The sequence below is a fragment of the Sinocyclocheilus anshuiensis genome, unplaced genomic scaffold, assembly GCF_001515605.1.
Source record: "Sinocyclocheilus anshuiensis isolate Anshui unplaced genomic scaffold, SAMN03320099.WGS_v1.1 scaffold209, whole genome shotgun sequence".
Classification (NCBI taxonomy): domain Eukaryota; kingdom Metazoa; phylum Chordata; class Actinopteri; order Cypriniformes; family Cyprinidae; genus Sinocyclocheilus; species Sinocyclocheilus anshuiensis.
In genome coordinates this window covers 1465625-1480633 of record NW_015540880.1, presented here as the reverse complement: position 1 = coordinate 1480633, position 15009 = coordinate 1465625, and the positions used below count along the sequence as shown (strand labels likewise).

At 34.5% G+C, this 15009-nt stretch overlaps 1 protein-coding gene across 2 annotated transcripts; it reads left to right on the top strand.

The window, feature by feature from the left end:
* The first annotated feature begins 6526 nt into the window (after positions 1–6526).
* Positions 6527–14020, top strand: LOC107688364 (shugoshin-like 1). 2 transcript variants are annotated; one of them, XM_016486014.1, is made up of 9 exons: positions 6527–6976; positions 7344–7543; positions 7759–7814; positions 8457–8518; positions 8611–9483; positions 9560–9700; positions 13066–13230; positions 13544–13643; positions 13758–14020. In XM_016486014.1, the coding sequence occupies exons 1-9, from the start codon at positions 6823–6825 to the stop codon at positions 13891–13893; spliced, it is 1887 nt and encodes a 628-aa protein (XP_016341500.1). In that variant the 5' UTR covers positions 6527–6822; the 3' UTR covers positions 13894–14020. The 2 variants fall into 2 exon arrangements, with proteins under 2 accessions (XP_016341500.1, XP_016341499.1); XM_016486013.1 differs by having other exon boundaries at positions 6528–6976; positions 13478–13643.
* The last annotated feature ends 989 nt before the right edge of the window (positions 14021–15009 follow it).

The window sequence follows — 15009 nt, the reverse complement described above, 5'->3', positions numbered from 1 at the left end:
CAACTATTTTTATTGTAATATCAGTATGGTTATTTTGATGGTACCCTTTAGACAACTGTTGATAAGTAACTATGCAACTACATGTCATCTAGCAGTAATTGGAGTATGAGTATTAGTAGTACGTCTGCTAAATATCTATACTAACACTTTATTTTGATGGTTTCCAAACAGATATTCTACTAGCAACTTTGCAAGTACGTCAATTTATTCTACCAACCCCAACCTTAACCTAACTCTACTAATACTCAACATGAGAGTTAGTTGTCATGTAGTTGCAAAGTTGCTTATAGTCAATAGACTAAGAAGATAGGATTCATTGTGTGTTATAAATAATCATACTCTTAAATGTTATAACCACAAATGTGTAAGTGTTATATTTGTTGTTATGATTATTAATGAGATGATACAACATATTATAAGGTTTTTTAAATGCATTATACATTCATTATTATGCCTTAAGAATACCCTTATAATGTATTATAAATGCGGGCTTCATAGAAAGTGTTACCAAAAATTGTCTTGTTTTCCAGTGCAAACATATAAACATCCTTTTATCTGAATAAAGAAAAATCAATAAAGATATGTTCTTGGCAGTGAATATAGTTTATTTTTTCCCATTGTAAAATTCTTATTTTAAGCATACATCTAACAAGCTTTAAAGAAAAAAAGAACAGGTCTTATTTTAATCAACAAATCTTACACAATTTTGTTTCTCAAGTAGATGTGTCTTGTTTAAATGATGTTGAGATATTTATACTACTACAAAACAAAAATTCAGATAAAAAACAATATTTGCATTTGCATTATTTGCATAGATAGTTAAGATAAATAATTTTATGTGATCTCCAGGGTAGTTTGGTTTTACGCATGTTGCAACATCCTGTTTTCCTCACATGTTTAAACAGTATATGTATTATTGATAAAGTTAGTCCAAATCAGTGAAAGTGGTACTGTATGAAAGTAGGACACAATCAGTAGCAATGGTATGACTGGAATGCTCAAACATTATTATCACTTTGTGTTAGACTTAGAAGAACATTAAACTGAGGTGTGTTAAAAAATATTTCTCATAAGATGAAGAATCATCGTTGGAAAGAAAAATAAAGTGAACTGCAAAATTAGATGTTGCTGAGTTTTAATATATATTTGTTTACAATATATTTTATACTATGATGTTTATATGCAGTTTTACTGGTGTTTGTGACAAACATACTGGCATGCGACCAATGAATTTAAAATGAAAATGTACTGAGAGGTCTGGTTCCTGCATGCCTACTTTATCAGTTGAAAAGCTAATTTGCAAAGTTGCAGTATTTGCATTTGGTTTGTTAAGCAAGAAAAGTTATACTGAACGAGACATGAAATGAATCGCTGCACATATTCTTTTTTTTTTTGGTTGCTCTATTTGAGATTGCTTTGAAAAGATCACATATGGTGCATTAAGTATATCCTACACATGATTTTCATTTTCAACTTTTGCGATTTGTGATATTGTCTCACTTCAAATGAGACTTTATTACAAAACAACCCAGCTAAAACAATTTCCAATTTCCCATATTACCCTAGTTCACAAAACAAATACATACATTTATAATAGATTCCACTTCCTTTGAGAAGGAAAACATAAGTTACCAGTTTAAACTTAATTTATCATATGTTACATGCAAGCACTGGAAACGGATGTTCACGATAATTTTACTCTAAAATCCATTCTGTCTTATTAGCTTATTTTTTGTAACAAATTTGGCATTTGACAAAGAGGAGTTTGTACAGCTGTGTAATGGAGTGACAAGATCAGCCCCAGGACTGACTGGTATGGTCTGTCCAGATGTGTTCTGTTAAGAGGAGCAGATAAAGACAAGACATTTTTATTGATAAAATTGTCATTTGAAATACTTAACTGAGTGACCAAATTTCTGTCATGTTTTCTGGGGGGGGGGGTCTTTTTTTTCAGTTTATTGGAAACATGAAAAGAAAAAAATGGCCGTGTTAAGCAATATCTGAACCTTGAATCACTCTGTGTTGGACTTGTGATGAAAATATTTCTCATAACATGAAAAATCACTTCATGTGTCTTTGGAAAGAAAATGAAAGTGAATGCAAAATTAGATGTTGCAGAGTTGAAAATGTTCCCTTCTGCTTGCAGGAAATGTCCTGAGTGGACTCATGCAAAAAAATAAATAAATAAATAAACACAAAAGGTAACACTTTAAAGTCTCGTTTGTTAACATGAATTATTAGCTAACGTAAACTAACATAAACTAACACTTATCTTTGTCAACGTTAGTTAATAAAAATACAGTTGTTCTTTGTTCATGTTAGTTCACAGTGCATTAACTAATCGTCCCCTTGGAATTATAAGGTTCTATCTGACATTTTTGTCAAAATTGAGTTATTAGCATATTCTTATTCTGTGACAACTTATTTACATTATGTGATAGATTTTTTAATGTTGTGTACATTTTGGGACTTTTCATTTAAAAAACAAAAAGGTTCTATCTACACAGTCGAATGGAATGCAAAAACTTTGAAGCTCAATATCTCAGAACTACTCGGAATGCAGATAGAACTTCCAAGGGGACGTAATGTTAACAAATATAATGTAATTTAATTTTAAAAATCTAGTAATAAATGTTGATCATTAACTAAGACTAATACACACACACACACACACACACACACACACACACACATAAATAAGAACAAGGTGTTAGGAAAATAGAAAAGTAACTATGGTGCTAATTAATGATATTGTATTTTTATCAGATGGTAGTTAGACTGTGGGTGTACAGATTGGTCCTGAATCAGAACAGGACAGGCAGACGGCACCAGAACACGATTAGAACACCCACACTCGCTGCAGGCAGAATAAAAGCTCATCTCAGCTACACGACTCCTGTCTCACTATACATTTGATGCCCAGACTGCTCTTTTGCATATCATGGACCTTTAGGCTTTTTCTTCCACATGCAGTTCTCTTTCATCTCCTCTTCAATGGACTATCTTTTTCATCTCAATTATGTTTTTCATCTCATTTAGTATCTGAAAAATTTATCTTTTTCATCTCATCTGAAAAAGAGGCCTAGCAACAGCAGGGACAAACATTTTCCTTCAACTAGAAGCACTTTTAAGCACTTACTTTATTGTTCAGGGAATTTGATCAGTAATTTGCTTTTTAAATAGTGTTGACTCCAGTAACAAATTGTTCTGCATTTGCAAGTAAATTTGGATAAAAGCACCTAGAAAATTAATAAATGTATATGTAAATAAATGCTTTTCACCCAAAGTTAATATTTTTAAGTAGCTCATGTTTGTGATGAAAAGAATGAAAAGAATGAATAAAATGCTCATTAAAATTAGAATAACTCATTTTAACTAATTAATCATTTGTTTTTTATTTATTTTAATTAATAACTAAATCAAGCTAAATTGTAGTGTAATTTTACTATTTAAAATAACTGTTTTCTGTTTTAACATATTTCAAAATGTCATTTTTGATTTGTGGTTGCAAAGCTGAATTTTCAGCAGCCAGTCTGTATACATGATCCTTCAGAAATCAGTCTAATATGCTGATTAACTGCTCAATAAACATTTATTATTATTGTTGAAAACTTTGGTGCTTAATTTTTTTTTTTTCAGAATTATTTGATGATTTTATTTGAAAGAAAATTGCATTTATTTGAAATATACTTTTTTTAAAACATTATAAAAGTCTTTTTGGTCACTTTTGATTAATTTAATGCATCCTTGCTAAATAAAAGTCAACCTTACTGACCCCAAACTTTTGAACAGTATATGCATATAGATATAAATATTACTTATATATAAATGATTAAAGATATAACAAATATCCATTGTTTCAAAGGTTGTATCAGATGATCACTCACCTGAACAATGAAGAGAAGCAGACACATATAGAGGGTGGTAAAGCGTCTCATTGTCCCAGTTGTTTGGATCTAGTTGAGGTGCTTTGTGGCAGTGCCCACCTCCATCCACCTCTTTAAATACTGCTGATAAGGACCACTGAAATATGCAAAATCACTCTTATGTATGTGACACAACTCTGATTTCAATTATCATGGAACATTTCACACTAGAACACTTATCATCATCATCATCATCATCATCATAGCCCCTGACAAACCATCTCACATTTACTCATGACCAAAAACTACTTCAAACCTCATAAGGTCTTCAGAAGCTTTTGGTCCCTTATCCTGCTTCATCAATTCTCGTTCATTGCATAGTGGGAGACAATGTATAATGCTTTTTTTTATTGATTTGCAGCAAACCCTCCCTTTTTCCAGCATGTTGTTTCTGAGTGTCTAATATGGTTAGTCATTGTGTTTATGGATATTTGCCTGTTTTTACTATCATCGTAATTAATTTTTCTCAGGTTTTACAACCCATGCCCTTATTTAAAGGGGTCATATGATGCGATTTCAAATTTTCCTTTCTCTTTGGAGTGTTACAAGCTCTTGGTGCATAAAGAAGATTTGTAAAGTTGCAAAGACTCAAATCCAAAGAGATATTCTTTATAAAAGTTAAGAGTCAGCCACACCTACCTAAAACGGCTCGTTCTAACACGCCCCCACATGTCTACATCATGATGTGGGAAGATTTGCATAACACCGCCCAAATGTTCACGCAAAGAAAGAAGGCGTAACTTTTAGTCTCACTGTAGTTTTGTTGACGCTGCAGCCATGTCGTGAAGGCGCTGTGTGCTTCATTGTGAAAGCGAAACTACTTTGTTTGGTCTTCCAAAAGAGGACGATATCGCTTCGTCATGCCTAGAGCTGATCTGTGCTGGTTGCTGAGGAAATACTTCAACTTCACGCTGTCGATCGCCTGATCGGCTTTCACCATGAACGAAGCGGAGTCCAGCCCGGGGTCATCACATGTGGTTGCCACATTTCATTACACCAAATACACAAAATAATGTTCTTTTTAGCAACATCATATGACCCCTTTAAAGGGTTTTTTAGTGCTGACCTGTTGCACTGACAAATAAATTGTTCACAAATCATCCTCACAAATTAAATGGTCACTTCTGGAATACTTTTTATTCTTACACTTATTACACTTATTAATCTTTTTTTTTTTCTGCGATGATAGTTTTGGTAAAATAATCCCCAATTTGAGGAAATGTTTTGCAACTAGGAACAATGTTTGCATGTAAACAAACACAAATTCAAATTTTCTAAATGTACTAAGTAAACATGCATAGCGTCACACTGCTACGGGGTGTGTTGTTGAAGCACGTACTGTTTGGATCTGAACAAATAAACCTAACTAGACCCTTTTTATTTATCCTGAGATTCTGAATGGTATGTTTTTTTTTTTGTGTGCAAATCTTACAGATGTTTGTGTACATGTGGATGGTCATGTGTTACTGTATTCATATAGCTATCTGATGACGAGTTAGAATTGCAGAAGCTGTTTTTGCAGCTTCACTTCAATAGATTATCTTTTTAGACTAGAGGAGAAGGGTTCAGGTTACGATAGTAGGCTACAACAAATGAGGAGTAAATGTAATTGTTTCAATATGTTGTTGTACTTTCTATCACAGTGTCAGAGACTAAAGCATTTGGTGTGGAGTCAGAAAAGGGGGGGAGCACTTCACTTCTCATACTGGATAAATTATGATTTGTTTAGCAGGGAAGTTTGACAGCAGTTCAGCCTTTTCGTAGCTGTAAGTGTATTTACTGGCAAGTCACATGTTTGTAAATAATTAAGCTAGGAGCTAATGATCATGAGACTCTTCTTATATTCTAATGAACAAAACCAAGAGAATGTTAATTCAGAATATTCAGTGAACAAGATTTTACAAATCTTAACTTGTTAAACTGATATATAAATAATGAAAATAAATAAATAAATAAAGGAGTATAATTAAGGAGATAAAATGTGCTGCTTCACTTATATATCAATATATTTAATAATAATACATAATTACATAGACTACTCTAATAGCATATTTTTGCATATACGTATACATAACATTATTATTAAGAAGTAGACTTTATTTAGAGCAGTAGAAAGTAGACTTTTATGTAGAACAACATTTACATATACATAAAAAGTATTTATACAATGTACTCATTGTTATCATCATAGTAGCATCAAAGGAAATAAATCCAGGGAGTAACTAGATTGTCAAAGAAAAGGGTTCAAGTATTCTATACATTCGTTTTGCCTTTATTTATTTATTAGTTCATTCATTTATTCATTAATAATTTCAGAGTCTCAGTATATTTTATTAGTTCAGTTTTAAACAGTATGATTTCGGTTTGTTGTTTGCCCATTTTTGTTTGTGTAGCCTATATTTTATTTTCCATACATAATAAAAAAATAATCACCAATTTCCTTTCTAAACTCTTATTTCCATACAATAATAATAAAGTTGTACCAGTTAAACGAATTATTAATTTTGTGTGTTACAATTTTAGATGTTACATTTTAAGAAGTAGACTGCCTGCAGATGAAATTTGCAGGATGTCGTCTGAACTACTCGCGGAAGTGACGTAACTCTACGTTTGTTCCTCCAATCAGAGTTCGCAGCGCATGATTTCGAACATCAACGTCCCCGACGGGAGGGGAGATACGCCAGAGAAGCAACTCACACAAAATACACAACTTACGCACTGTCCGCCCGAAAGTAGCTGCTCATTCATCTTATGATAGTTGCAAATAAGTGGGTAAGACGTACGCTGTGTTTTGGTGAAGCTCGGCGTAATATGGAGACAAACGTTAACCCTTAATCAGCTGATAGACTTTACATTGGACGTTGTGGATGTGTGACTGATCCTGCGCAGCTCAGCTATGGTTCGGGAGCGGGTGGTGCAGAAGAAGTCCTTCCAGCAGAGTCTGGACGACATCAAGGACAAAATGAAGGAAAAGAGAAACAAACGTCTCGCCAACGCTTTAACGTTAGCTGCCAGCCGCGGCCTGTCAAAACTGAAGAACAAAAACACAGGTGCAATTACATGAGGGTTTGGCTTTGTGTTGCATTCCATATTGGTATATTTGTGACTTTAGATGTACCTTTTTTGATGTGTTTTTGTGTTTATAACTTCCAGTTTGTCTTTAATTATACAGTTAGTAGTAAATTGTGTCATCTACGCACCCTCGCTTTGTTCCAAACTCATATGACTGGTTTAGTTCTGTGAAAAACAAATTGGAATTGGACTGACAGCCTCAGCCCCCATTCACTTACATTGCATTTTTTCCTATTAACCTTAACATCTCCTTTTGTGTTGCACAGAAGGTCATACAGGTTTGGAAGAAAATTAAGGGACTGTAAATCACAACATTGTTTCATTTTTCCATCCCTCCACACACAGCTACAGTGAAGCCATTCGTGCTGAAGAGCGTCCAGGTGAATAACAAAGCTCTTGCAGTTGCCCTGCAGACAGAGAGGGAGAAGGTACGGCAAGCGCAGGGGGTCATCCTGCAGCTCAAGAAAGAAAGGCAAGCACTCATCTTTCACCTGCTGATGCTGAAGAGGACGCTTAAAGATCGGGGACCTGCTGAAAGTGCCCAGGTTAGAGGTGTACACAAGGTGTCATGCAGATGCTGAGTACTTATTTCGCGTGGAGCTGATATGTAAAGTTTTCATGGATGAAGAAATGCAGTGCGGGATGTTGCATCCATTGCATCCACAGATTTTTCTTTGATTGGGCATATGAGCTGATGTATGTATAGTTATTCCATTTATTCAAGGCTCTGCTGGTTTCATTTTCATGCTTGTTTTTGTAGGTTTCTTCTCCTGTTGAGACGAGTCCACCAAGTCCACCTCAGCCAATCAGTCCTAAGTAAGCAAGAGCAAATCTGTAGCTCTAAAGCTTTTAATAAAAAATATTATAACATCTGGGGTCAGTAAGATTTTTAAAATGTTTTTAAAAGAAGTCTGTTATGCTCACCAAGGCTAAGGTTTGATTTATTGATAAAAAAACAGCAATATTGTGAAATTTTATTACAATTTAAAATAATGCTTTTGTATTTTAATATATTATAAAATGTAATTTATTCCTGTGATGGCGAAGCTGTATTCTCAGAAGCCATTACTCCAGTTTTCAGAGTCTCGCGATCCTTCAGAAATCAATCTAATATGCTGTTCAAGAAACATTTCTTACTATTATCTGTTGAAAATCATTTTGCCGTTTAATATTTTTGTAGAAACCATATTTTTTAGGATTTGTTGATGAATAGAGAGTGAAAAATTGAAGGGGGTCTGAATACTTTCCGTACCCACTGTACATATATATGATTTAATATAATTTGTCATTTCTCCCACCATCTGCCTTACCACACCACCCACTCTGTATACCACTCTGTTTATAAAAATATAAATAAATAAATGTATATTAGAGAACCCATTTTGATCAAAATACAGCTTTTTTTCATGATTCGTTCAACTTACCGAAGATAATATTGTTACTGTCATTGTGGCACAGACCAGTACATGTGATTGAGACTATCCAGGATCATCACTCAGCAGAACCGCCTTTTACTGCAGGTACTGGACTGTATGTAGTTATCACCTTAACTGCTGAATACTATAAACAGTCTGTATATTTGTAGTTTTATTCTTTACTGCTTTGTTTGCAGAGGCTGTTTCGGGTTGTCGCAGTGACAGACAGGTTTCATTGCCCCCCACAGTAGGAACAAGGCGAAAGAGACACTCTGAGATTGAGAGGAGACGAAGCTCACGTTTTGACTCTGACACTGTCGCGAAATGTAACATACTGGATGTGAGAAGAGAAGAGACTATTGATAACAGACAAGAGGTGGGGCTAAACACACCATTTGAGGAGGTGTGTAATGAACAGGAAGAGCTTAATGAGGACCAAGCTGGACAAAAAACAGGGCCGAACTGTGAGTTCAACCTAGAGATTTCTGAACTCCCAGCTGTTCAGCACTTGACGCCTGAGCCCCCCCAGCGGACCACCAGACAGCCCAAGAAGAAACCTACCCAAGCCGCTCCCCGCCCCAAACCAGAGCGGGGGCGCAAACCAGACAGAGCCCCGTTGAAGAAACCATGGGAAAACCCCAAACCCCGTGCTCGCTCCAAGAGCCGGGACCGATGTCAGAGTCGTGCAAGAGCGGCACTTCCACCTGCCGATCGTCTTAACTCCTCGTTGGGTGGCAATGACACCTTTGACTTTGACTGTGAAGAGGCCATCCATCTAACGCCTTTCAGAGCAGGAACCAAAGCTGTGGAGAAACCATCACCTGATGCTCCGGATAAAGAGGACAAGGTCTTGCCCAGTCCTGTTGCCATGGAATCCAACAACAGCCTCTCAGAAGATGAACAGGATGCAGATGATTCCCCTTATGTGCCAAAGAGGAGATCCAAAAGAGCTCGTAGTCCACCACCCAGACGGGCTTGCTCTAAAAGGCGGTCTGTTCAAGAGGCCAGAGAAAACAGAGGAAAAGAAAATACTTCCCAAAAGCAGGACCATGTTGAAATACAGCACAGAGGTAAGTATACAATGTTTTTTTTTAAATATATGAAAATGTTACATTTCATTGTTTTAATCCATTTAATGTTCTACAGAAAAAAGTAGGCCTGAAACTGAAGAAATTGGTCTGCACCTCAGCGATGATCTCGGCCCAGGCCTTCTGCTCCCACATTCACCAGTTTGTGTTCCTCCTGAAAATCCTAGCCAATCAGAACCAAGCCAAGAGATCTGCCAAGGTAACTTTGTGTGTGGAAACACTAAACTTTTATATTTTTTTACTTTTTTAATTGTAAATGATATCTAATGGTAGACTTATAAATCTAAAGATAAAATAATTTAAGAAGAGAAAGCAGTAACTATAAAGAATTCTCATTTATTCAGTGAAGCATATTTCAGGATTTCTGCAGGTTTCAAAAAGGTCTTCTTGATTCTCCCTTCTACAAATTAAGGCTTTAAAAGGTCTTAAATCAGAGCAGAAACTCTTAAATTTAGACAGGAATTTAGCATTAAATGTTAAATGCACTGCAAAAAACATTTTTGTATATCTTCCTCAGTATTTTTGTTTTGTTTTCCGATGCAAGAATCTATGCAAATTGAAGATATGAAGTCTTGTTTTCTGAGAAACTGAACAAAATAGGTTTATGCTTAAACAAGAATAAATATCTGTCAATGTGGAATGAAAACTTGTTTTCCCTTTGAATTAACTTGATCTTGTTTTAATCATAAACTCTTTTTATCTTATGTCATTTTGCCTCTCAAGTAAATGTATCTTGATTTAAGAATCTGTAGACAGTTGCACTGGAAAACAAGACAAAAATACTGATGAAGAACATTTTTTGCAGTGTGATCAGAAGGCACAGAAAAAGTTATTTTCATATTCTAGTGGTTGAGAGCAGAGGTATTCATTGAAGTCTTTTTTGCAAAATGAATTAAAAAGTAATGGAGATCTGTTGGAAACTGCATTTTCAAACTTTGCAGCATTGCTAATACAAGCTATTTACATTTAGAGACCATATTATGGAAGCATATAGGTAGCGAAATTCAATTTAAAATGCAATATGCAAAATGGCAATGTATTTCTGTATTTAAATTTACATTTTCCATTACCCATACGTGCAAAGTTTGTTGCAAAAGGAAAATGAAAATGAAATTATATAATTTACATTTGCATTTCCAACAGTAGTCTTGATATGTAAATTGCATGCAAATTTGAACGCTTTATAAGTTGCGAAATTAAAATGAATATGTATAACAAATTGATTTGATATGTGTAACATGTTCAAGCAGAAATGGTAGCAAAATGATCATTTAAATGCTATTTGTCCTAAATGCATTTAGACTAACAGTTAGAACACTTAGGATTGCATTTTCATCATGACGCCGTGGGATATTTGTAGCAAAATTCAGTGAGGCTTTGAAAATGCATTCCGAGCTGACCACGCCCACCCTCCGTCAATCATTGCTTCAAGGCGGGGATTGGCGGAAGCGTGTTACTTTTGGATCGTTTGAAACATGTCGGCTGGAGATCTGATAAGATCGTTGAATTCACTGGCAGATGAAGTGGAGCGTGAACAGAGAAATATATGAAGCGTATTCCATGCTAAAATCAAACGACCGATCGAACGTCTATCCGAACGTCTTGAGCTTTGGGCGTCTTACACTGCGGGTGACCCCGTTCAAAAACTCGGGAAGTCTTAATTAATTTCAAACATTTTTTTTGTATAATTAATTAATTTAAATTAGTGTTTCTAATAGACACATTAATAACAGAACCTCAAGGAAACTACATGTTATTTTGTTTAGTCATATACAGGTGGGAGCTTTTTCAATTTATTACTCAGAACGACTTATTAGCCTACAACACCTTTAAAGACTTATTCAGGGAAGTACAGCAGGATGCAGGAAATGATTGAGTATTATTTTAGGTATAAAATATTTTTTTTTGGCCGCTGTGTCAAAATTGTGTTTGCATTCAGTACAAATAGCCTACAGCGGCATTAGTGCCACGTTTTTTGAAACTCTGATTGATCGATTTCATGAGACATTCGTTTGTATTAAATTGTTCAGATTTTTTTAACATGCATTCAAATATTCATGTTTATTTCTTGCTGCAAATATTAAAGAGGAAAATATCATTGATTCATATGCCACTACTGCCGAATTATCTCAGTACAAATTAAAGAGCGTAAAAACACTTTTTATTCTATATATTAAACTATAAAACTAAATATTACAACTCCAAAATAAAAAATTACAAATATTGTTTATGTTAGTTAAATTAGCCCAAAATATAGCAATGTTTAAAAATGCGTTCTTTTGTGTTGGTCTAGAGACTCCTAGTGGTGAATACATGCTAGAACAACTTATTTTTATGATTTCTTCATAAGTATCTGTGGATATGTGGACAAGAAGCAATGTCATACAGAATTTTTTATATCATTTGTATAAATATTTACTTTTTGGAATAAAAAGCTATACATAAGAAAGGTAAAAAGCACTTAATTGCTAATTAAACATAATTGAGGATAAGTGAAAACAATAATAGAGAATGAATAGGTATAATAAAGCACAAATAAGTGTATGGAATGTGCTGGAAACCCTTGCAGCAAACACAGACCTCATGTTCAGGCAGACGAACATGTGGTAGACGCAGATGTCACGAAGACGTCACGTTCAGGCAGACGAACAGTAATGTGGCAGACGCAGACGTCACGTTCGGTGAGACGAGTGCATGTTGCAACGTCATATTAAAGAATCTGTTCGAACGTTTGATTTTAGCATGGAATACGCTTCATATATTTCTCTGTTCACGCTCCACTTCATCTGCCAGTGAATTCAACGATCTTATCAGATCTCCAGCCGACATGTTTCAAACGATCCAAACGTAACACGCTTCCGCCAATCCCTGCCTTGAAGCAATGATTGACGGAGGGTGGGCGTGGTCAGCTCGGAATGCATTTTCAAATTGAATTTTGCTACAAATATCCCACGGCGTCATGATGAAAATGCAATCCTAAGTGTTCTAACTGTTAGTCTAAATGCATTTAGGACAAATAGTATATAAGTGATGATTATGCTACCATTTCTGCTTGAACATGTTACACATATCAAATCAATTTGTGTTATACATTTTCATTTTGCAACTTATAAAGCGTTCAAATTTGCATGCAATTTACATATTAAGACTATTGTTGGAAATGGCAAATGTAAATTATATAATTTAATTTTCATTTTACTTTTGCACCAAACTTTGCACGTTTGGGTAATGGAAAATGGAAATTTAAATACAGAAATACAATGCCATTTTGAATATTGCGTTGCCATTTTGAATATTGCATTGCCATTTTGCATATTGCGTTTTAAATTGAATTTTGCTACCTATATGCTTCCATACCATATTGACGTATTGTGTTCCATTCAATGTATTCCCTAAATTCTCTTTATTTTGTCCTACATTTGTCTTTATAACCCCTGTTTTAACAATGGAAATATTTCTTTACATTTTCCTTGAGTTTTCTTTACTAGGTCTTAAAAAGTCTTACATTTGTCTTTATTAAATCTACAAAAACCCTGTTTTAACAATGGAAATATTTTCCCATAGCGCCACCTTCTGCTGTTTCTGTGGAGTATCCGATCCTGATTACTCCTGGTGGAGAGGTAGAGCTTATGATGATTGACTGCCCAATATTTGAATTTCCAAAGCACCCTAGTAACTCATTCAACCAGGAAAATAAAATGGCTTTGGTGAATAAAGGCAGAAGAAAAGGTAAAATCCTTGTTGCTTGTCTTTCTATTTGACTTTAGATTGTTACATCTTTTGATCTGGGCACATTTCCACCAAAATGTGCTGGAGGAGCTCTTGTATCTTGCATCAATCTCTTGTTCCTCACTGCATGTATGTGTACCTGTCTTTAAATATTCACTCACCAATGTCACATTTCTTGAGGTCACTTTTTCCAGGAGTGGTAGAAGGAAAATTAATTTGTCACACACATGCACTTGTGTTTCTGCAGGTGGGCTGGTTGTTCGCTCCTTTCTGGGCTTGGGTTTGAGTGATGTGACAAATCTCTCCACCGCAGCCTATCAGAAGCCCATGTCTGCTCAAAACACCCCTCAAAGCTCCACTCGTAAGCGTCGCTGTACGAGTACTGTCAACTACAAGGAGCCCTCAATCAACTCGTAAGTTCTTTGAAACTTTAAATAGTTTGAAGTGCCTGGTATTCTTCTTTCTGATATTGTAATATTTTTCAAGCTTATGGCATGATCTTTTTGTACACACTTTTTATTTTTCAGGAAACTTCGACGTGGTGACAAATTTACAGACACCCGTTTCCTACGTTCCCCCATCTTCAAACAGAAACCCACTTCCCGTCGAAGTTCACTTCAAAAGATGGAATTATATAATGAGTCTTTTGTGGGTTGTCGCTAAATAACTTCGTTATTTTACATATTACATATGTTAGGCCTTTGTAGCATGATTTCAGCCCAGCTTCATAGAATTACAGTGCTGTATGTCTAAACCTTTGCATTATTTTTTCCTTTAGATTTTTAACTGTTACATGATTTTTTTTAAATCTCATGATTTTAATTGTGAATATTAATAAAATTAGCCTTTTAACTGTCAGGTTTGTTTTCATTTACAATTAGGAGCCCATTACACACAAAAATAAATAATTTTTATTAGACTTACAACTGGAAGCATTTCAACAGATTAGTTTTATTTTCAGAAAATGAGTTTAATTTCACTCAATTGTGTTAAGTGTCAAGGTAATTTTGTGAGTTTCTAATAGAGTTACAAGATACTTAAGTCATAAAGTATAATCATTTTAAAGACTTTCATAGAAGGTGATGTAGGCTCTATAAACTATAGCAACTATAAATAGCTGATTGTAGTCATGTCTGTGTAAGCTATGTAGTACCAACAAAGTAAAACGGCTGAAATTGTTTCTCGTGTGTCCAAATGCTTTACATGAAGCTCAAGCTGAAGTTGCAATTGTGATTAAGCAGTTACTATATATAATCAGGATAAAATGAATAAAACTTTTGCAATGGAAGTATATAGCTGACATTAACGTGAATACTATAAAAATGCTGGTCTGATGAAAGTACTTCATTGTTTTAGCAATGCTTTACAATAAAGTAGAATTGGTTAACATTAAGAAATGTTAATGTATTATTAACAATTAACAGTTGTATTGCATTTATGAATAACTTGCATTAACCTAGATTGGAACGCTGTAAAAAAAAAAAATGTTGATATGAACAATAACATTTAGATGTATAAGTAGCATTTACTGTTCAACTAATATAATTAAATGAAACCTTAAATGTCCTCATCTTATGGTTGCCTCATGAACTAACAATATTTCATTTATATTTACATTAAATACACTTTCATTACTCCGTGCACTGTGAACTAACATGAACATCTATTTTATTAGCATCAAGATTAATAATTGTATAAAAATATAGTTCATTATTAGCTAATCTATTAAGTAATGTTAACAACTGAGACCTTAGTGTAACGTATTTATTCCTAACTAAT